General features: G+C 38.5%; 2 protein-coding genes across 2 annotated transcripts; one reads left to right on the forward strand and one right to left on the reverse strand.

Moving 5' to 3' along the window:
- Positions 1-218: 218 nt before the first annotated feature.
- Positions 219-724, forward strand: LOC143856520 (uncharacterized). Its single transcript, XM_077366762.1, has one exon. The coding sequence runs from the start codon at positions 276-278 to the stop codon at positions 567-569; it is 294 nt and encodes a 97-aa protein (XP_077222877.1). The 5' UTR covers positions 219-275; the 3' UTR covers positions 570-724.
- A 1,064-nt stretch (positions 725-1,788) lies between these two features.
- On the reverse strand, positions 1,789-23,483 carry LOC143856094 (GDP-Man:Man(3)GlcNAc(2)-PP-Dol alpha-1,2-mannosyltransferase-like). Its single transcript, XM_077366150.1, has 10 exons — positions 23,349-23,483; positions 22,857-23,202; positions 19,152-19,438; positions 11,523-11,709; positions 9,941-10,009; positions 9,652-9,845; positions 8,620-8,729; positions 8,246-8,532; positions 2,053-2,120; positions 1,789-2,007 (listed from the first exon to the last, which is right to left on the reverse strand). Exons 2-8 carry the CDS (start codon positions 23,154-23,156, stop codon positions 8,282-8,284), a joined length of 1,398 nt encoding a protein of 465 aa, XP_077222265.1. The 5' UTR covers positions 23,157-23,202; positions 23,349-23,483; the 3' UTR covers positions 1,789-2,007; positions 2,053-2,120; positions 8,246-8,281.
- Between the last annotated feature and the right edge of the window lie 1,085 nt (positions 23,484-24,568).

A 24,568-nucleotide genomic window follows, 5' to 3' on the forward strand; every position in this document is an offset into this window, starting at 1 on the left:
CGAACCCGACCCTTCTTTTTTTCAGGTTGAACCCGACCCAAGTTGCACCTCTAGGACTGCAAGTACGAGTAAATGCCACGTGTCAACAGCAAAATAACTCAGACCGGGTCAAGAACAAAGCAAATGCCACGTTTCAAAAGCAGAGTAACTCGGCTTGCATGACCCCAACGTGTCTTCTCCATATTTCCACCCCTCTTATATATGAAGCAACAATACAATCAAAACCGAAAGAAAAAAAAAAAACTTACAGAGAAAGAAGAAGAAAAGAGAGAAAGATGGATGAGAAGAAGAATGCAGACACACACATGATGGGAAATGAAGAAATAAAGAAACATGGGGTGGAAGGATCAAAAAGGCCCCCTGGACATAATCCAGGGGGTGTATTACACCAGAGGAGCAACTTACCATACTCCCCTATGAAAATGGCAGTGGCTGGGTTTCTGATAGTAACCACCATTGGATATATAACTTTATACTCTAAGAAAAAGCCTGAAGCTACCGCAGGCGATGTCGCTAAGGCCACCCTCGGTCTCTCCGGCGATATCTCCGGCGATAACCGATCCAATTAAGTAGCACTTATCATTTTTTTTTCTATATCTTTACTCTCTTTTTTCTTCTCCTCTTTCGATGGTTTGATGTATGATATTTCATTTGAATTGTCTTCTTTTTGTTGTACTAATAAACCAAGTCCTTTCAAATTAAAACGAAGTGGATTTTGTAAAGAGATTTTATATGGTGTGAGCCTCTTATATGGAAACCTCTATAGATATGTAGAGGAACTGCCTATTATGGAAACCTCTATAGATCAGAGGGCTAGGATCATCCTATGGAAATGATTTTTTTTTGGGCACAACTTATTTACGTGGTAAAAGCATCTATTCTTCTGCATCTGTTTTCATGTGATTTTATATGTTGTGTGGGTGTGAGTATTTTTCAAAAATATACAGTGGGGCCAACATTTTTTTTTGAAAAGGGGATCCAGTGCATTTGTGCTGGTATGATCGCACCCAGCACAGTGGGGCCAACATTATTCTATGATCTAAATCATTCATTTTATTGTTGTCGAAAAATAATTTTTAGGATGATCCTAACCTTTCGATCTATAGAGGGAACACTTTATTAATAAGTCCCTTCAAAATTCAAATCATCTCCCTAGGATGATCCTAACCATCTGATCTGTAGAGGCAACCTTATGATCTGTAGATGAACAGGACATTATAGAAACCACTACAGATCATAGGGTTAGGATCATCCTACTGTAGTAACCTATGCGGATCAGACGGTTAGGATCATCCTATAGAGATGGTTTATTGTTGTTTTGCTTTGTCTTGCCTTTGACCATATAGGCGGGGGCATGTTATCCATTTATTTTTCTCTGTCCACTCTTCTTTGGGGTGAAATAACCATTCGGGACTTTTATTAGATTAATCCATAATTTTAAAGAGGTAGTCTTTGCTCACCCAAAATCTTATTAATTGATGGTGTAACCCTCCCAAAGCATGGACACAAATCATATTGGGAAATTACTTCAGACAGTTACTTTGAATTCATAAAGGACTATGTGGTGGGTATCAGCCCGTATAAAAATGCAACAATGCCTATAATGAACAATTCTTTGACGACACCTACTGACCTTGTGTTACATGCCTAATTGTCCTCACTGTGTCTCATCTAGTTAGAGCCGGAAGATATGTGTTGAAAGGCCTATTTATTTGACTATTGATTAATAAAAATGCTTAGAGGATGAATTTTTGGGCCTTTGTTGCGACAGAGATGACATGGGGTCCATTTGATAAAATTAATTGGCTATTTATAAAAGGGAGCTGATATTTACGCCCTTTTTAATTCTGCGGACACCCATCTTCACGCCACTAAACGGGCTAACGAAGGTAGCCATTTATACCCGAAATGCACTTTTTGAAATCACAAAAATATCCATAACAGTGATTCATATCCCATCCCTCTCTCTCTCTCTCTCTCTCTCTCTCTCTCCCAAATACAGGAGCGTCTCGCCAAAAATTCGAGCTTACAACGCCTAACTTAGAAGGTCTTTCTGGGTTTTATTCCAATAGTGTAGAAACACAAATCCTGTAATGCTGTAATAATAGCTCCTTCAAGTTCTGCCATACAACACAAAACTAAATAAGCATCTCATCTTAGCCATCTACGGAAACAAGTGTTTAAAGCATTCTCTGAACAACAATGTAAATACAACACAATAAGCTACCCAATTCTTAATGTCGAGAGGTAAGTTACAAAAATTTGCTGAAAATGTATCCCGATATCAAGAAGCTCTCGATATGAACGATTGACTTATGAGAGCATAAGCAAATCAAGATCGTATTTACAGGAGATGCAATTATTTATTGACTTCTCATAAATTCCATTGCAAATCAAGATCTACTTATGAAAATCCAACAACATTAAAATTGCACGCCATAATAATGGTACTATTTCATATAATTTTTTTCCGAGAGACAAAATATAAATAGATTGGAAGAAATTAGAAGAAATTAGAGCCCCATTGTTTAACTTGAAACATTGCCAAACACACCCTGAGCTTTCTACAGTTACCACTAATCCGATTGTGTGATTTTAGGTTTTCTTAGGAAAATAGAAAGTAAAAAGGCCGACGTTTTTTAGTAGCTGAAACACGGCATGCACTCGTAATCGGAGAAAAAGAGAACGGAAACAAATCCTATCTCTTTTCCCATTCCAGCGGGCCATGGCATTTAATCAGGCCGCCATTTCCCGCCTAGTTTGAACTCTGGATTTGGGCGAAACGTGTGGGAAAGATGGAAAATAGAGTTGGCGATTTAGATGCTTTTATGGGTATTTTGGTCATTTAAAAGACTTACTATGTGTAACAGGGTACTTTTTTTTAACCGGTGAAAAGGTTTCAAATCGGGGTGTCCGCACAATTAAAAGGGGCGTAAATATCAGCTCCCTTTATAAAATTCTCTTCACCCAAAAAATAAAGACATTACAATTTTATATGGTAAATTTTGAATTTCCATCCTAATATATGACAAGTTATAATGATTTTTGCAAAGATGATATCTCTAGATAGTAAGTAGTTAATTTTGCAATGGATGATTTAGTTCTTCTCCTTCCTTAGTGATTCCCTAGTTTTAGTACTTTTTTGTAGATTAGTCTCTCCTGCCATTTTCGTTTTGTCGAAGCACAGTCCAGTTTCTGTCTTTTGCAATGGATCCTCTCTCCTGCCATTTTCGTTTTGTCGAAGCACAGTCCAGTTTCTGCCTTTTGCAATGGATCCTCTTCCAGTTCAGGTTTCTGAATTGGTTTCCACTGCTCAAGCTCATGATCAGTTCTCTTTGCAAAGTAACACATCAAGAGGAAAGGAAGATGAAGGCTGGCCAATGCATCAAAATCCTGAACCTTCTTTTTTCCAGCATATAGAATCTCTTAAAAGGAAACACCCAAAATGAAGACTCTTGTATGTATAGCTTTAGATGCTTCGGATCACTTGGTTGACTCCTCTGCCTCTTCCAGCTTTGGATGTTAATGCTGATAATTTCAGATCCCCTGATATTTCATCCGATGAAGATTGTATCCCCAAACATTTTGCCAACCTTCGAAAGGGTTGGTCTCCAGGTCTCCAAGCTGCAACTGGTAATGAAATCCCCATTGTCAATGGAGAACCGGAGAAACTTACTTTCTCTCACAACTGGTCAAATATAAGATTGACTCAACTCCAAAGCCCAACTGGAAACTGCAGAACCTCAGAAACAGCATTATCAGTGGGGAATTTGATAGGGTCCAGGCCACCGTCCAAGAAAAGATGAAATTTCTGAAAGAAGTTGATAAAGAAATTAACCCCCAAGAGAGCTCCACCTCGTCCAAGAAGAAGAAAAAGGCTAAGAAACTCAGGAAAAAATTAAAACAAAACCTCATTGCCGAGGAGGAGGATAACCTATCTCTGCTGGATCTTATGAATAACCCTCCGTCCAACTTTCCTTTTTCAGATGAAGAGTTCTCCATTGTTGAAGAAAATACCTCTACTGAACCTAAGACCACCATTGTAGATCCCATTACCACCTTGAACCTTGAAAATTCCAGTTTTCCCTATTTATTTCAGGTTTCAAATCATAAGACCCGCTCTCCCCCTCTCTCTCCGACTGATTTAGACCTTGCATTAAATGCAGACTGCACCATCTTGGGCTCTTCTTCAGATTACTTGCAGGATCTTTACAAGAAACAGCTCTTTATCCTGTCCCACTGCAGATTCTGTTTTAATGCCCCTTGGGAAAACTACTGGAGCATTAAATGCAAAAGTGGGTCAAACTGTGAATCCAGACCCTCCAAACTGTTCCAGTGGCTTTAATGGGCAGAAAGAACCTTCCCCCCATGTAGTCCTTCATCTCGAGAAGCCCACCTCAATAGTTAGCACTGCAAATCCCTATAGCCTGTTTGGTTGCAAAAAAGAATGGAAGACGGCAGGGCTTTTGTGGTATATTCCGAAATGCCGGAAGATGTTTGGTTGCCAAATTTGAGCTCAAATTCCATTTGACTACCCAACATCAAGGGGACATCATTATTACACTTTTGCTGATGTGGCGAGATTGTCCCATCCACTAAAATTCAAATTGCAAACCTCCTTTTAGAGTTTTTATATGAAAAAAAGAGTGGAATTTGTTTGTCTTATATAATCATTGTTTTTTTCCTTTCTTTCTCTCTCTTCCCTTTCTCTTTCACCACCCATTTTGATAATGACACCCCAAATATTTCCACACATCTTCTAGCAAACAAATGCCTTACCGTTTTTTCCTTTTTGCCTTGTTTGGTTTATGAGATTTTAGTGGAAGAAGTAGTCAAAGGGGGAGGTGACAAGCATGGAAGTTGTGTAGGCTTGTCTTAGGGAGAAGAGTGGTAGTCAAAAGGAAAAAACGGTAAGGCGTTTGGTTGCTAGAAGATGTGTGGAAATATTTGGGGTGTCATTATCAAAATGGGTTGTGGAAGAGAGAGAAAGGGAAGAGAGAGAAAGAAAGGAAAAAAACAATGATTATATAAGACAAACAAATTCCCCTCTTTTTCTCATATAAAAACTCTAAAAGGGAGGTTTGCAATTTGAATTTTAGTGGAGGGGACAATTCTCGCCACATTAGCGCCACCTATGCAAAAGTGTAATAATGATGTCCCTTGATGTTGGGTAGTCAAATGGAATTTGAGCTCAAATTTGGCAACCAAACATCTTCCGGCATTTCAGGAATACCACAAAAGCCCAGCCGTCTTCCATTCTTTTTGCAACCAAAAAGGCCTGACTACCACTCTTCTCCCCAAGACAAGCCTACACAACTTCCATGCTTGTTACCTCCCCCTTTGACTACTTCTTCCACTAAAATCCTATAAACCAAACAAGGCAATTCTTCCCTCCTTGGAACCTGCAGACCAGCCCCTCAATGCAAATTCTCCCCCTGAAAATGTGAAAAGCAAACAGGTGGCCTCATCTTCAAAATCAGAAGATCCCTGTAATCAGTCTCCCAATAGCCATCTCCTCCATTCTCCTGATCTTGGGAAGCCAACAGAAAAGGCTCACTCTCAAATCTGCACTTCTTCTCATCTCAATACCCCTATTCAAAATACTTTGCTTCCGGGAATTTGTTCAAACACTCAGGCCGCTCCTGCCTCTCCAATTGCTGGGGTTGCCCCCATTCTGTCTCTCTCAAGCAGGACCACAACAGCTACTCAAAGGATGCCAGAGGGCCATGGAAGCCAAGATTCCAAATTCTATCACCCCTTGGAAGAACCTTTTTGAAGAACCCCCTACCTCTCCTACCTCAACAAGTCTTCAACGCATTAACCCTGCTGTTTCAGAGAAAGAGAATATGGAATTAACTTTTTTTTTGAAAATTCAGTAATTGAAGAATATGGAAAAAAATGGTCTAACTGCCTCGTCGGGTATTTCTTTGGGAAGAGACCCTATTTTGTCTCCCTTCGAGGCGCTCTTAGCCGCAAATGGAAGCTGCAAGGTACTCTTCAAATGTTTACCATGGACCATGGTTTCTATCTTTTTAAGTTCTCGTGTGAGGAAGATTGCTCTCGAGTCCTAGAGGAGAATGGTCAAAACTATGGGGGAAGGCCATTGATTCTTCAAAGATGGGATCCGAATATCTCTCCATGGAAAAGAAAAAGCTCATGGAAATTCCAATATGGATCAGGCTTCATTGGCTCCATCTAAAGTTTTGGAACCATCATTGCCTTAGTAGAATTGCTAGTTTGATTGGTAAGCCCCTCTACATGGACACTCAAACAGCTGAGACAGCTAGGCTGAATTATGCTAGACTATGTGTACTAGTGAGTGCTGAGCAAACCCTCCCAGATTCTATAAAGCTTCGTACCTCCTCGGGTGAGATTATTCAGCAAATAGACTATGATTGGAAACCGAGTTCCTGTTCATTTTGTAAGGATTTTAGTCACAGTACCAAAGCTTGCCACCTTCATTCAAACCATGCTCAACCTCAGCCAAAGAAAGAATGGAGACCAGTCAGCAAAATCCATTCTGAAATTGATACTGGGATTTCACCTCCATCAATATGAAGCTCCAAATCAGAATTTGGCAAGCACTTCTCCTCTTCGGACCAGCTCTAGACCATCTGTGCCTCATCATAGGAATATTATTCAATCTGGAAACAAATTCTCAGCCCTTAAAGGCCTTGATTCTGATACTCTTGAGGAGACCTCAAATTCAATAGCTCCTTCCTCTTCTGACTCTCCTTTCACAGATGGTCCATGGCAAACAGTTCAGAAAAGAAGGATAAGAAAGGGAAATCCCCAGCTTCGCTCCTTCGACCATCTCCTACATATGTGCTTCCCTCCATTTCAAGACCCACTCTAAAATTAGGATAATTTTGTGTCATTGGGTCTTGTATCGGGGTGTTTGTTTTATTCCCCATTTGGGTTGTCGTGTTTTTCTTTGGTTGTGGAGGCCACTTGCCCTCCTTTGTGCTTTTGGTTCTCATTTTGGAGTTCTTTTTTGTTTTCCATTTACTGTTGTGGGTTTGCCTTTTGGCATTTCATGCTGTATCTCTCTTTTTTATTAATATATCTAGTAGGGGTCTGCCTAACCCCAGCTTACCCATAAAAAAAAGTTATAATGATTTTTGTTATAAAGTTCTTGATGAAACATTCACAGCAAATGAATCTCAAAGTAAGAAACAGGTTTTAAATTTCGGTTTCAGTGTAAATTTCGATAGTAAGAAACTAGGTTTTAAATTTCGGTTCCAGTATAAATTTCGATTGCTGCAGAAACAGAAATTTTCGGTTTAGGTTGAAAACTTCAATGAAAATCCTGTATTATCATGAAAATGCAGAGAAAGATATGAATACAATATAATGGTAAGATGAAACTTCAGCATTGCTAGAATACGCCTAAATATTAAATACACTTAAAAACTATCACATAGGTAAGACGGTCATCCATAATGGTTTAATAAAATTGAACACCTAGTGACATGGGTTCTCAAGTATGTCTAATAATTCAGTACATACCGCATTTCAGATATAATACATACATCACATCTCACATGCAATTCATATAAATATAATTATATAATTATGTAACAGATAATATAACACTAATATAGTTACTGTTTTGATTTCGGTAAGCATTTTGATTTTGATGTATTTCAGTGGGGATGAAAACAGAAACGTTTTGATTGTTTTGTGTTGGTTTTGAAAAAGATTGAAACCATATAAAGACATGTCAAATACTTCAAACAAAATAAACTGAGAAGCTTCACAGACATCCGTTTCAGGAAAAAAATAGAGGGAGAATGTTTAGTCCCAATCAGTTTTGGACTCACGATCAGTTCTCAAAATTCAAAACAAACAGCACCTTGGTGTTTTTATTTTATATGTTAATAATAACCAAAATATTTTTTCTTCTATAATAATAAATCACCAAAATGCTTTGGTCCTTATTTGCTTTAAGTTGATTTCTTGACAACATGAATACAATAGCACTCCACTCCTTGGTACTTCTCTAACAAGTTTTAAAGGATGTTATACATTCCAAAGTGCTCTCAACAACCAATGAAAGTAGTGGTAACTAAAGTAAACAGTGCCATTATCAAAATGTGAGTGACCATCATTTGCCTATTTTTAAAGAATATCTCAACAGGAAGTCCATAAAATAATTAATAGCAGTAAATCAGTGTAATTGTTTAAATTAAAAATATTAAGTTAAAATAATATTGAAGGGAAGAAGCTATAAGGGGCAATTCACCTTCCTCTCTTCTCAAACTCCAGATTTTTCTGCACTTCATCTGTAAGCACAAGTACTGTGCATAATCGGCCAGATTGCTGCCTTAAAATCTTCATAGAACCTTTGCTCCGAAAATTTGGCGGCACGTTTTCTTGCGGCCGCAGCTATCTTAAGTCTGTCTCCCTCCGGCATACTTAAAACCTTCAGGATAGCATCTGCATATTCATCTATGTTTTGGGCGAGAAATCCTGTTTGTTGTTCATCTTCTTCTAAAACAATGTCCAATCTTGGACCCGCCGAATTATGAGCTGGGGGAGAAAAATAGCATTTTAACATCAAACCGTGGGTCTGTTTTTTTCGGAAAAATGACGAAAGTGAAATGATCAAACACTAACCAATTGGAATTGCGCCTGCTGCCATGTACTCTACGACACTAATGCCGAAATGTTCGTCTATCATGGAGTGAATGCCTGCAACAGCACCTCCCAGAAGTTGTACTAAATCCCTGCTTAAAGTGATAAAATGCCATACAAAATATAAGTTTGTAAAATGATCCGAAAAAAATAAAAATAAAAAGAGTATGCCATGTTTAATGAACATATAAAGTTGTAGATTTATATGAGGTATTGTAAAAGGAAAAGGGTCTGTAGTCTAGGTGGGACCTATGTCACAAATATCTCTGATATTTTCAATCAAAATATCGAGTTTTTTTTTTTTTTGAACGGCTAATTCAAAATATCGTGTTTAATGAACATACAAAAATATCATGTTTTTATAGCGACATTTTTGATAAAATGACAAAAAATCCAAAATAATCCTGAGATTTTAAAAATATAGTAATATTTTCATTTTTATCGTAAAATGCCGCGATAATTTCACAATATTATTCTGATATTTTTACTCTGTTTTTTTTTTTAAATATATATATGTATATATTTTTAAAATAATTTTATTTTTATCATTTTTCCTGATATAAACCTGAAAAAAAAAATAACAAAATTTAATATATCCCGAGATTTTCCCTTGCAGAGAAATTACAGAGAACGATATTTGTGACATATGCTGGGACTTTTCTAAGTCTCCCATGTCAATTGGTCGGGGTGGAACTCGGGTCAAGTTTTGAGAATTCGGGTTTAGCTTTTACCATAAAACCGGGTCGGGTCCGGGTTGATTCCAATTCATTTTTTAGCAAAAGCTCAACCCGACACGACCCAAATTGCACCCCTACCAATTGGTGGGATGAGACTCCAGTGAAATAAAACTGGACCCTCTGTATGGCGGTATGGGTTCCATTGCTTGAACCAACCGGAATGGTAGAACTACAATTCGGGTAAGTCCTGCCGGCACCTGCACTGGTTAGTGTAGAAATGGCAATTCTGCATGGTTGGGGGTAAGAAAACAAGAGAGATGGTGATAAGAAAATAGACCTGTACATCAAATCCTTGTAGAATTCCACATGTTTATCCATATTCAATTCAACAGATTTATCTTTCAATTTTTGCAATCTCTCTTGATCCTCCTTATTCCTGCAACTACCCACGAATTGGAGCTTTGGTCTAGGAGTATCGGGGTCTAGTCTCCGAACAGCAAGTGAGAATGCCTCAAGCTGAAGAGTATGTGCCTAACATAGAAACCAAGTCCACTATGATAACTTCTAACACCAAGGACTTAAAATTTACAACATTGAAGCACAAATGGCTAGCTACAAACTCCCACCTTTTCTGGACGAAATTGAGCAACAGATATAATCGTCGGGATTTCGGCTGGCCTTTCCAATGGAAGCACCTGTTCAGGACCATAGCCAGTAAAAAAACATTAGTTTGATTGAAAATTGAGGACTTCTTGTAACACTAAAAATGAGTTAACCATGTTCAAATAACAATGTACACAATTATCAAATGAAAATGCAGACACGCAGCAAAGAATAATGGCAGAGTAAGGATCAAGAGAGGAAGTATAAATTGTGATGCCATCATCTCCAAATGCATAGGGAAGATCGGATGTCCAAGAAAATGGTAGTCTTTTCGGTTTGCTACAGTTACGAGTAGGCCATCTACATTGCACGGACCACTTTAATTTCTGTCAAACTAATAATTGAATTTTTCTCACACTCAACAAGTGATACGCGTGCTATTTTCTCTCTTTTTTAAAAAACTTTTTATAATGTTCTATTTTCTTCCCAAAAGAAAAGGTACAAAAGAATACGAGAACAAGTACGCTGATAGTTCATTCAAAAAACTACGCTGAAAGTCACTTTCACCATCAATGCTAAAAGATATTTTTGGATCCAACAAAGAGCCATGTATGCAACATCAAGACCATTGTTCTTGTAGAACATCATAAGGAGACCCACATGGTCTTGGTCCCATCCCAAACGGGCATCCTGTGTGTAAGATAAAGGACTAAAAAAATAAATGGTTTAGATTTTATTTTTTTTGCGGAACCTTAGATGAGGCTTGATGGATCAAGGGCCTAGGATCATCCGATCAAGGTGTTCTCAACGGCATTTGGCTGGACTTGTGATTTCTGTTTGGATCAACGGATTTGATCACATACACGAGATACAAGTGAAGCCCAATGAGTGTCTTTTAGGAGGGAGTTTAACAGCCCCTTTTTTAGCATTTTCCCAAGAATAGTAGCCCCATTCAACTCTTTCTTCACCATAAGAACTGATCCAGTTCTTTAAAAAAAAAAAAAAGAACTGATCCAGTTGTACACAAGCCATCTTTTGTTTAAAGCAAATTACAAAAGAGCAATGACACTGTGCAGATGTTTCTTAACTAAGGCTTCCTAAAATGGTAGCTGAGCCATGTCAACACTTCTTCTAACTCGACCACTCATAAAGGGCGTGACTTGCTTGAAGATTTGAAGCAATCCAATCCATGGATAAATGTGTCCATCACCAAAATTTTCAACATGAACTATACCATAGTAGAGTCCAGAAGTTACCCCATAAGATTCCCATGGACATAAAAAATGATGAAATATCTCTACAAATCTTTTCACTTGACTACGGCCAGAATAACTGAATAAGGTTTCCTGTATGTCTTTATGTCTTTTTTTTATTATCATTACTTTTATTTTTATTTTGTGAATGACTCTCCACACAATTCATGGATGGTAAGGCTTTTGAACATGTATGGTATTGCATGTAAAGAAGGTATGGGAGCTGGCAAGCAGGGAAGATTTGGAATGAACTACTGAATATTTCTCTGTTTTGAAGGAGAGAAAAAAAACAAGAAACTAATATCCTGACTCTCAAGAAATTTCACAAAAAGAAAAACATGACACAAGATACCTGAAGGGCTGATGTATCGCAAGGAGGATAAACTCTCTTAGTACGTCTAGGAATTTTCCAGAGCTTCTCAATATGAGATCTTGTCCATGAAGAGTTCACCATAGCAAGGTGAGCACAAGAGCCCACCAACCCATACATCCAACTAAAGAACATGTAGTAGATGACCTTGCACCGAGATAGCCACATGCTGCAACAAAAGCAAGGGAGTAATAAGCTCCTACATTATTATGGATAAAATCAAGTGGGTAAATTCACTCAAGAGACCAACTTTGAAGAAAATTACCATGACTAATGTGATTATACGTGAAAAGGGAAATGAGCAGCCTAGAGCACCAGTATAATAAAAGCAACTTCAACAGTTTCATCAGCATAAATCTGATTCTGATAACTCCGAAAACATTTCATTGCATCTTAACTGGAATAGAACCCAATGGTGTTTAAAAATGCGGATGTGATGCGGAATGCAGCCGAAGAAAATCCTAGTTGACTCGGCACGATGTGGACGAGTACTCGGTTGACGTGGTCATAATTCGGGAGAGTCAGAGGAGTTTTTATTGACTCCGTAGGGCAAAACGTGGAAGGCGACGGCAAAACACGGAACGCGGCCAAGGTAAAAGGGAGTCGATGCGGACGCAGGGGGGTTTTAAAACTATGGAACCCATGGACCAGCATCATATGATGAATTAATTCCTGAAGACCAGACCTCCTTTCTTCCACATGCTCATCTAATCACAATCAAGGAGTACCACTCGAGATGATGCACGCACAGAGCTGCCATGGTGCCACCATCTCATAAATGTCGTGAATCCTTGATGAATCTGCCGTCAATGTACCAGCATACCTCATCATTAAAGACCCAATCCCAAGTGGAAAATTCACCAAAATCAACTGGACCTATGTTGTTAGAGATGGATACTGGAGCATAGGTGTTTTGTATTTCTTTTCTAACATGTTGTATCCTATGATTTAACCGACACTTGGAATTTAGTGCTGGCACGTGTCATGTCGCGTCCGACACAACACATGTGTCAACACTTCTAAATGTACTACTAAAAGTGCCAAACTTAATGTGGGCGTGTCAACACTTTTTTATACTGTGCCAAGTGTGACATTTTGTTTTATTATTGAATATTGTGTTTAACTGTTTTATTATTGAATATTGTGTTTAACTGTTTTATTATTAACTTTTCCTTTATTATAAACTCTTCTTTATCTAATATTTATTGTTATATCTCCTCCCCTAAACCTAAAAGCCTAAACAAACTCTTATTCCAATGTTATATTCACTGTATCCTATTGATCTCCCTTTCTAGATACATATTGGAGACTGAAGAGAACGAGATTAAATTAATGACTGCATTGTTATTTGATTATCTTATGTTTGTTTTAAATTATAGTTATTTAATCCTAAAGATTTAGGGAAATTTTATCAGCACTCCCGTATTTTGATGATTGCACTCCTCACTTTATTAAAAAGTATGGTATGGCCCGCACCATAGCATGATCCAAACCGTCAATTAGATGGGCCACAGCCTAGATAGGTTGTGCCCCAAAAATCAATTCCATAGGTTGATCCTAACCCTCCGATCTATAGAGGGACTGAATACTAGAGGGTTGATCCTAAACCTCCATAGATCGGAGGGTAATGATCAACATATGGAAATGAGTTTTGGAGCACAGCCTATCTAGGCTGTGGCCCATCTAATGGACGGTTTGGATCATCCTATGGTGCAGTTCATACTGTACTTTTTAATAAAGTGAGGAGAGCGATCATCAAAATACGGGAGTGCCGATAACATTTCCCAAGATTTATTAGTTTGTTAAATGAATACCGTATTTATATTGCTGCAAATTATAATAGTAATAATTAATTTTATATGTATCTATGTGTATGGGCGTGTCGGCATTTCTAGATTTTTAGGGGTTGCCATGTCAGACACTTTGTAATTTGTATCCGTGTCAAAAGTCGACACATGAATCCGTGTCCACAAATCATAGGTTGTATCTGTATTTTTTCAGTATTTTTTCTCGTATTCTCTTATTTTCCCAATTTTTTGGGGATTCTAGTATTGTATGATAAGCCTATGGCTATTTTTCTAGTCCCCATACATCTGATTCGACTCATGAATCGTACAACCCGAAGCCAAGTGTCACATGTGTGGCCTTGGAAATCCAAGAAAACTACCTGCAAAGAGGAGAAATGGTGGTCCTCTCACAAAACGTCCATATTGAAGGCTGTCTACAGCAGACCCAGCCCAAAATCAAATATCAGCGTGGAACTGAAAAAGCTTACCAATAAAAGGTGTGCGCCAGTAACATGACAAATAATAAAGAGGAAGTCTAAACTGAAGGACGCCCTTGCATAAATAAGGGAAAAGGGCGCCCCCATTGGTTGAAAGTTGTCAGAACCTTGCCTGCTGTTGGTGATTCTCCTCAAGATGAACTCAGTTCATTACTCGACCAATTGTGTTGCTTTTATTTTTTAAATGGCGATCAATTGTGTCGCTTTTCAACATTCTGAAACTGTTTGCCTCAAGTATTCTCAACCCTCTCTTGGAGTACTTTCAATCATAGTTTTAAAACTCCCCGGCGTCACCGTGGACTCCCCCGAGTTGACTCCCTTTTCCCTTGGCCGCGTTCCGCATTTTGCCACCGTTTAGAGTCAATAAAAACTCCTTTGACTCTCCTGAGTTACGACCATTTTAACCGAGTAACTCAGCCGCGTCAACTGCGTTCTTGGTCGTGTCCGCGCCAAGTCAAGAAGGATTTTTCTTGGCCGCATGTTGACTCACATCCGCATTTTTAAACACTGCTTTCAATATTGAAATCTCCAGAGTCCATCATAAGTACCCCTTTGCTATTGCTATCAAATTTAAGCTCCATAAAGCTTGGGGGAGAAGCTACAACATATCCAGTGATTTAGCTGGTAGCTGATACTCCAGGTACACCCCCCAACCAATAATGACACTCCCTTATAAAAAGCACAACTCACACAACACCCCTACAGACGGTTAGTTCCCTCACAGCACAAATGCTATATAATTACAAGGAAAGACAACTTCCACAGAGATTCAGCATAATTATTTTCTCACGATTTCTAAAACATCCGTAAGTTTGGCAGAGAGGACAAACAATCCATCATTAATAAAAAAAATACGGAGGCATTTCTTGAGCAAAAGGATAACAGGCCATTAAATGCAACACAATTGCTGACCTAAGAGTGTTTGATGCGCTAGATTTCATATTCTATGACATGACATTGGACTATGTTCATTGATGTGATATTGGACCAGATTCCAAGTTGTATGAGATAATTGTAAAAAGGAAGTAAATATTTGCCAAGATTTGTGAGTGCACATCCATGCAAAAAAGTTCATCTGTGAAACAATTCAGGAAGAGTGGTGCATGCCTTTAAAAATTGACACTACACTTCTTAGCCAACTATTATTTGTAGGATCACAGAAATAAAATAAAAAAATATGTGGCAACAATCCGACATATAACCTTGAAACAGGGTATCTACTAAATTTCATAAAATTGCACACATGAAAGAAAACATATAGACAGACATAGATAGATAAAGATCTATGTAGCATTCCTGCTCCCCTCAGGATTTGGATCTAGAGCTTCTCCGGGGTTTTTTCTCCGTCAAATCATTTTACCATCAGATTGTCCCTTGTCCTGCGACCTCGCTTCGTGTCAAAGTGTGGAGCATTCTTGATCCTACTAGGGTGTGCACGTTTGGCTGGACTGCCTTTCTAGACAAAATCCTGACGGTGGATCACTTGCACAACCACCACATGCTCATCATCAATAATTGTGCTCTATGTGTAGAGACCGGTGAGTCTGTGTATCATTTTTTCCTTCACGCGGGTTGCCAAAGAAGTGTGGAGGCAGATACTCAAGAGATTCGGCTTGGCATGGGTCTTTCCGGCTCGAATAATCCATCTCTTGGAGTGTTAGTTCTTTGCCCGTTGGTGGAAGAAAGGAAGGACACTCACAAATGTGATCTTGCTGGACACAATATGGGTTTTATGAAAGGAAAGGAACGCTCAGGTTTTTAAAGGCTCGGTGAAGAGAACGCACTTCATCTTCTAAAACGTGATCGCCCTAACCATGTCATGGGTAAAGATCCTTCCTTGCTTAAAGTTTGTCTCGGCTTTTGATCTATGGCATGGTTAGAGAGAGAATTTGTGTTCGTATAGAGAGTGCCGACACTCCAACCCCTGGATGGGCTTCCCCTCCTCCTGGTCTTTTGAAGCTCAACTTTGACGTATATAGTATGGGGAACCTAGTGCCAACTAGAGTTGGGGGCATCTTAAGAGACGAGAACGGTTCAACTAGGTGGCATTCTCTGGTGCAATTGGAATCACAGTCAAATGAATAGGAGGGAAGAGCAGTTCTTTGTGGCATAAGGATAACAGAGGAACTTGAGCAGGCTAACTATGGAGGGAAACTCCCTCAATGTTGTCCATTGGCTTGATGGGAGCCCCCCCAATCCATGGAGATTCGATCATTTTTTTGATGAGATTCTGGACCCCGTAGCAAGCTCTGTCATTGCTTTTCTGAATGTGAGGAGATCGGCTAACAGTGATGCCGATTGAATAGCTAGGATGGGTACACACACACACACACACACACACACACACACACACACACACACACAGTGTGTGTGTGTGTTTGGTTGTGCAGGATAGACTCGGAGAGTAGAAGAATTAGTCAATAGGGAGTAGAAAAGTATTGGATTTGCTTGGAACTTACCTCAGAGAATAGTGGTAACCGGTAAGTAGTGTTTGGTTGACTTTTTTTAATGGTTAGAAGTGTTTGGTTGTAAACCTCGTAGAGTAGTGGTAGGGAGTGTCATTGTCAATAGAGAGATAGAGCTAAGAGAGAAAAAGCATCATTCCCAAGAAATCCAAGCAAAATTCTACCTTTTGTAGATTTTTGGCTTGGATATCATAGGGAGGGGGCAAGGATAACACTTAACACATCACAAGACATGCAATTATTAGCCACAACTCCGAGACATACCTGAGACTTTACTGGGATGTCAATGCTATGTTGGCAACCAAACAAAGGGTTTTGCTGATGTGCCCCTCAAATGCCAAGCAAACTCCTAAGCCATCCCAGAGAGATTGGAGAGTTTGTACTTCGTCCCTCCTTGAGGGTGTCAGTGTATCATTGTCACACACTAATTCCCTTCCCTATTGTACCCTTGTAATGACCACCTTGGTCGTGGGCTCTTTTTTCTCTATTAATAAAATTTTTCATCATTCAAAAAAAAGAATCTATGTAGCACTTGTAGGTAACCTTGAAACAGGGTATATACTGAATTTCATAAATTTTCACACTCAAAGGAAAATGTCATACCGCATGGCAAACTGATATCTAAGCATCAGTACCATACCTTTAGTTATCACTTATCAATTCCCTTCCATTCCAAGTGGAATTTCCAAAACACCCCATTCCATAAAGGAAATCAGGATAAGAATTGCATAGCAATATGACATACAAAATTTTGGGTGTTCCAGGTGCTCCAGAATGTAACAGAAATTCCATTTGGAACATCTTGTACCAGACATATTCTGGACAGAACTGATTGATAAACGGTTCAGCCAATCTTTCGTGGCAGCATTTCAGAAAAATGAGGATTCTAACCACTTTGTCCCAAAGAATTATATGCCCTATAAGGCCTGAGGGGAATTTGAGATATTTCACCCTCCTCAGACGAATGGGACAGTTAAATGCATCAATATGCCCAAACTTTGGTAAAAGTGGGGTTTTTTAAATTTTCTCAACTCTATGCTGAGCTTGAAGATGACCCAGTTTTCATTAAATTTCTTAATCCTTTTCTTCTAAAAAGGCAGATCTAGGCCTATTGCTGACATCCACTGTTGCTCTCCAACCACTTCGCTTTTTTCTTTTTAAATTAAAAGGTTCCAAATGAGTTTGAGATCGTTTAGTGCAGAATCTCTCATTAATTCAATTCTTGCATATCAGATGTTGCAGCATGGGCTCATACTAAAGATATGTCAGGCAATCACAATAAAACAATATGTTTATATTGCGATGAAGTGATGTCGAGTAGAAGCATTACTCAATTTAACGAGCATTCAACAGGATTTGGTAGAGATGTGATTGTATGCAGGAAGGTATAGCCAGATGTAAACGACCAGCAAAAAGACTTTGAAGATTATATAAAGGGAACATACAAGAAACATAGGATTATTTCAAAGATTGGGAATATAAATGGTACACCTGTGCCTTTGGAGGAGGAAGTAGAAGTTGGAGTTACTGGAACCCGAGCGACCTTGAGAAAGGAAAAGGAGAAAATTGAGGAAGCGAATGGGAGTTGCGTAAAAAGAAAGGGTTTTGAGAAATTATTTTACTCCTCAAGAAGCCCGTGGAATGCATCGAAGTACTTTGGTATGGTGACAAGCGGTTAGCAAGTTTTGGTATGGGGAAAACATATCAGTTAATGCAGGTAGATCGCTAAATCAGAAGCCAACGGTAGATGATGCAATAGCTACAACTGACCCAGGTAATAAGATTTCGTCTTATTATGATTTAATGGGCAAGGTTCTGAAAAATAATGACAGGAACTGAAGGATTATCTTTCAGACATTAAACATTCTCAAGGACTCATTGATTGAGAAACCAATTGATGCTACGGCACTAAAAGGAGAGTGAGTATGTCGAGGATGGCCCGAAGGTCATGGCAGTTGGTCCATATGGAGATATAACGAAGATGAACAGTTGTTTTGAGACTTGAGAAAAATAGGATACCAGGGGTTATGTTTGTACATTTCTTTTTTGAAATGAAATGTTTGTACAATTGTAATTGCATATTTATGTTTGCTTTTAGGGTTTGTGAATTTATTAGGCTCGTCATGGGCCAATTTGATGCTAGTTTGTAGATGGTTTAAATAGTAAGTGAGCTTTGGTTGTACATTTGTTCAACAGCAAATGCTTATCTCAGGACCATGACAAGAGTTAGTATACGTCAACAATGAGTGTGTCTATATTGCTATACAAATAAAAATACATATATTAGGTCCATGCAGAATTTATGAAGTGATCGTATAAAAGGATACTTAATAAAATAGGTGGAAGAAAGTGTCCTATCACAATCAAGAAAAATGACAGCTTGCAATTAGAGTGCCATTATTATATAGTGAACGATTCCAATTAAACATCAATTTGTAAGTAAATTTGTTGTGTAGCACATACAACAAACTAAAAACAAACTCGTAAACACGTAACTGCAAATAAATTACAATAAGAGAATCACCCATGTCAAAAAAAACTTTCAGAGAGAGAGAGAGAATCAACCACATCGATATTGAAAAAACTCCATGTTAAACAACATAACTGTAACAAGGACGTGCATTTGCCAAGCTCATTAGCTCATATCGATGCACAAGCTCATACATGAATGCTTCAAAGAAAGTCACACAACAGATTTTCTTCAATAGCCAACTAATATTTGTTGTATACGGCAAATAGTAATTAGTTAGTCTAGATATACTGGGCCAATGCAACAATTTTAAAGCGATAAGTTAGAAGGGGAATTTAGTGGATTTCATAATACACAAAAAAGGAAATATTTATCATGGTCTGGGAGCATGCCTGCCTGAAATTAGAGCATCATTGTTGTACATTGAACTACGTTGATGAACACGAGAAATCATATCTAAGCTGATTGTTGGGTAGTGTGTATAGCAAATAACTTTGCACCCAAACATCCGGGCAAGCGGATATGTAAAAGCATAGCCACTGCTGTCAAAATAAAATGAAGGGGTAAATTTGCAAAGAGCCTCCCATGAGAGATAAACTGAACCAAAGCTTTGTCCAACCATAGTGAAACGGGGATAAGTGCCTTCCTCAATCCACTTCCTCTTATACAAGTGCACAACCTGATTATTATGGTATGGTATAAGAGCGTAATGAGATGGTAGGCAACAACACAAAAGTAAATAGAAAAGAGTCAAACAACATTATGACTACTAATGGTGAGATAAATATACATGCTGGTTATCACCATTCAAAAAAACTATACATGCTAATGATTTTTTTATTGAGCTGTGAACCTTGAAACACCCACTCCATCTTTGAGGAGGGCAAGGATCGATTGAAATGAAGGAAATATTTTCAAGAGCAATGAAATCAACAAAATGTGAATAATACACAAACATCAGTTCAATGGTGTATTATGTTTTTTTTTTTTTTTAATAAATCAACAGTGTATTATGTTTGTTCAACAAATTTTTCAGTCCAGCATAAATGGAGTAGATTTTCAGGGAAAGCACCTTCCATTAGTTATTAGTGGCCAACTTTAATCATTTATCCACTGCCATTAGATAGTAGTACAAGTGAAGTCTCATGCTGATGTGGATTGTAGGCCCTCTTCCTCCACTACTCTTCTCTTTCCCTTCTCTTCTTCTCTTCCTCTTCTTCTTCTCTTTTCCCCTCTTTCTTCTACTTCTCCTGATTGTAGGCCCTCTTCCTCCACTACTATTCTCTTTCCCTTCTTCTGTTCTTCTCTTCCTCGTCTTCTCTTTTCCCCTCTTTCTTCTACTTCTACTTCTCCTCTCCTGGGTCACATCACATGCTAACTTTATTTTTTATCAGCTAAGATACATCCACTCCAAAATGAAATCATACATTAGTTCATTCCTTGGTTCTAAATGTCGTATGAAACAGACATGAAAATATGTGTGGACCTTTTCTAACTATGATAGTTCGTGATCAAAGATACTTCATTACCTTTATTGATGATTTTCTCACTATGGCTATGTGTATCTCATTAATGAAAAGTAGGAAGCCCTTGATATGTTTAAAATCTATAAGGCCGAAGTTGAAAATCAACTCAATTTTAAATTTTTTTTTTAAAATCAACTCAATTTTAAATTTTTTTAAAAAAATCAACTTGATTTAAAGACTAAAATTGTGAGGACCGATAGAGGAGAGTCTCAAGGCGAGCCGCAATATAGGGATTTTCGCCTTATATATGCAAGAGAACGGTAGTGTCGCTCAGTACACGATGTCAGGTACACCTGAGCAGAATCATACTCTTATGGATATGGTGAGAAGCATGATGTGTACGCCATCCTCGCCTGAATTCCTATGGGGAGAGGCCTTAGAGCGCATCCTAAATCGGGTTCCTAGTAAGGCGGTGGCTAAGACACTTATGAATTATGGGTCAATAGTATTTACACATATGGTGTTGTTTACCGAGGCTAAAGTTTATAATCCCCGAATAAGGAAATTAGACCCTAAAACGATTAGTTGCTATTTCATTGGTTATCATGAGAGGTCTAAGGGATTTAGCCATTTAGGTATTATTTTCCTGGTAATAGTGGTTGTATCATAAAGACTAGATTTTACCCTAAAATTATTAGCTGTCAGCTTATTGATTTTTTGAGAGGTCTAAGGGATTTAGGTTCATAGAGACTAGATATGCCGAATTTTTCGAGAATGATGACCTTAGTGAGAGCATTGTGCCTAGGAAAGTCACCTTTGAGGAGAACCGGATATGATCCCAATACTGATTATCGAAGAGAAGGTGGTGCTTATATCTGTCACTGAGGACACGATTGTACCTGAAGACGCACTTGCCATAGTACCCCACATCGAGGAGAGCCCAGTGGATAATCCTATTCAGCAACCTTTGCGTAGTCGGCCATTTCCGATGACTACGAAATCTACCTGGTATGAGAGAGAAATAAATGCGATCTCATCTCTTTTCATCAAGCCATAACAAGTGATCAATCGGCTCAGTGGCTTGAGGCCATGAAAGAAAAGTTGCTCTCAATGGAAAGGAACCAAGTTTGGAAACTCAACGAGTTAAGAAGCCTTTGAAGATCCACTATGGAAATTCCGCTGCAGTTTTCTTTTGAAAGAACAACAAATCAGACGACGGGTAGAAGCATATTGGTTTAGAGTAATGGAAACGGTTTAGGATTAGTTAGTGTCTATTGAACACATAAGTACCGCACTTGTGTTAGCAAATCCCATAACAAAAGGCCTACCACCTAAACTCTTTAAGGGATATGTAGGGTGCATAGGGTTGGTGGATAAGACTGGTTATGTTGATTAGTGGGAGTCTGCATGGGGATTTATAGACATTTGTAATGGGATCGCTCTGAGTTTGATCCTAATAAATAAATGTTATCTATTGCTCTATTATTGTTTTTTTGCACATGAATGGATGATATAAAGAAGCCGGATGTCGATAAAGACATATAATAGACCATAAAGACTCATTAATATTGGTAAGGATACTGACTCTGTTACCGTGGGGAGGTCATTGGATTGAACTAATAGTCCAATGATTGCATGATCCGTTGTTAGCACACTCATTGAATGGGATATTTGTAAACGTGTTACATATAGTGAATGTCAATCGTACGGTATAAGAATATAAAGCCCATGCAGGGTAAGCGGGAGAATGTTAGAAGTTTCTAATATTGTAGCATTGTATTAGGCTATTTTTTAATTGGAAAGAGCACACGGTTTTGGAAGTTTCTTGGGCTCAAAGTTTTGACTCATGCATGTTGCTAAAGTTAATCCCAAGAAGGAAATGAAATTGCTAAGTTTGGAAAGCTTAATGGGAATTTTCTTCACTAATTTATATAAGGCCTCCGTCCCTCTCCCATCACCCATGCTTTGCATCTCTAATTAAGAGAGAATTCACATCTAAAGGAAAAGGGTTACCTATTGGTGGAGTGAGTGTAAATGGAGTGAAGAGGGGCGTTTTCCGAGTCGTCTTCAAGCTCAAGAAAGGAAAGTGGTTCTTCATCAGACTGATGTAAGTAAGCAACAGCAATGGAACAGGTATAAATCTTTCTCTCTCACGAAAGTTTAGTTTTCTCGAATTTGAATGCCAAAGATTCAAGGGATCGTTTCATGTAAGGTTAATTTAATAGACGATATCAACAAAATTAACAAAAACCCATCTCCATAAAAAGCCCAAGGTGAGCAAAATCCAAACAGGGCGTGCTTATGAATCGTCTAGTCATCATCACGGTTTACAAGATTTCCACCAAATTTTACAAGATTTTGGCCGAAATTTCCACCGAAACCGAAATATTTCGATTTCTATGCTGGCCGAAACCGACACCAAAATTTAAAACATTGGGAATTATAAAGAAAAGCAATTAAAACAAAACCTATAAACCTCAAAACATCCATAAGACTTAAATAAATAAATAACCAACCTAAAAACAACCCAGTTAAAAATCATTCAATCATAATACATGTAAAAAGACAAAAAAAAAAAACACACACAATTTACAAAAGAATATGAACAGATAGATGACCTTATCAAAATACCTGAGGTGGGTAAGGAAGCTGGACGCCAAATCGATCGAGCGCTCGAGCCATCAGACTCTCCGGCGAGGCGTGATCTCCGGTATAGACCACACAATCGAGATTAGGGTTTTCTTCTTGGATAGCTTTTACGGCGCACCATAGCACCCTCTCTCCCCCTCCACCATCGTTCGTGTACGGGTGGAAAAACCCAACGGCTATTTTTCTGTTCTTCCTTGCTCTGATCACTGAAACTGATATGAAGGTTAAAATTAGGGCACAAACGGCAGATATCAACTGCGTAAAGAGAACCCAAATCTTCATATGGCTGCAGAATTTTTCTTCCTTTTTTTTTTCGCTTCTTGTCTTTCTACGGGAAAAGAAAAAAAAACATGTGAGGCAAGAAGAAGAAAAAATCCTGCTTTTACAACTGAGAAGAAGACTAAAGAAAATTAAATGAAATTCAGGAAAAGGAGGTGGATGTTAGCATCACTCGCGCGAGCTAAAGAAACCAACCCGAAACTCTAAAAATGTCAACCCAGACCAGACCCAACCAGACTCTCAGCCCAATGAAGGCTAACCCAACCCAAAAAATATATAATATCTCAACCCGAACCCGACCCAATTTCCCAATTCGGGTCGGCTTGGATTGGCTTGACCCGTCTACGGTGATATCTTTCCCATTAGATTTTTATGTTCTAACAAATCAAAACAATAAAATGGTGAATTTTATTTATTTTTTCACAAAAGTCGGGTTTTGATCATGGTTTTAAATTTCGACCGAAATTTCATATTTCGGTGAGAACCAAATTCCTGAAATTTTTGGCAAATTCATCGAAATTTCAATTGAACTTTTGTCCCAAAAATCTGGGATTTCATGCGTTAATACCAATTTCCCCGCGGGATTTTGGCTGAAATTTCGGTTTCAGATAAGTCCGAAACTTTAGCCGAAAACGAAATTTAAAACCATGGTTTTGATACAGGTTGGGTCAACCCGACACCTCAACCCAACCCAAACTCAACCTGACTCAAACCCATCCCGACCCTTGATTTTTTCGGGTTGAACCTGACCCGAGTTGCACCCACTACAAATGGGTTCGGTTTGGTCATAAATTATATGATGGAGGTTATATGGTGTAAGCCCATTTAGCCCAGTACTTTTCAAAAAAGTATCGTATGGCTTACACCATAGGATGATCCAAACCATCCAACGTAAAGAAGTTGTGCCCAAAAACTCAGTTACATATAATGATCTCAACCCCCACCTTCCTCCGCGGTCTATGCTCCGTTTGGTTGCCAGTTAAATTTTTGTCCCAGGAAGAGTTAGTTAAATTTTGGTCCCATCCCATGTTTGGTTGCCTTTTAGCACTAGGTTTATTTTAATCACACTCTTGTAATGATTGCTTGTGGGGTGAATTTTTTAATCCCACTTTTGTAATGATTGCCTTTTCATCCCATCCCAAGATAACCTCAGGAACAAAAATAAACTCAGGAACCAAAAATAAGCTTGAGAAGAATTTTTTTTTCTACCCAACAGTTCAAGCAACCAAACAAAGGTTTTTTTTTTCCCACCATAATCCAGTCAACCAAACATGGGATTTTTCTTTTACCAGGATACTTCTAGGACTCTTTTTTTCCCACCTATCTCCCAGGGTATTTTTTTCTCCCACATAACTCTCAGGAACAAAAAAAACCCGGCAACCAAACAGAGTTGGAAATATGCAATTCCTCTCTAG

Source organism: Tasmannia lanceolata, unplaced genomic scaffold, assembly GCF_043159265.1.
Source record: "Tasmannia lanceolata isolate RefF3 unplaced genomic scaffold, GAP_Taslan_0.1 ptg000023l, whole genome shotgun sequence".
Lineage (NCBI taxonomy): Eukaryota > Viridiplantae > Streptophyta > Magnoliopsida > Canellales > Winteraceae > Tasmannia > Tasmannia lanceolata.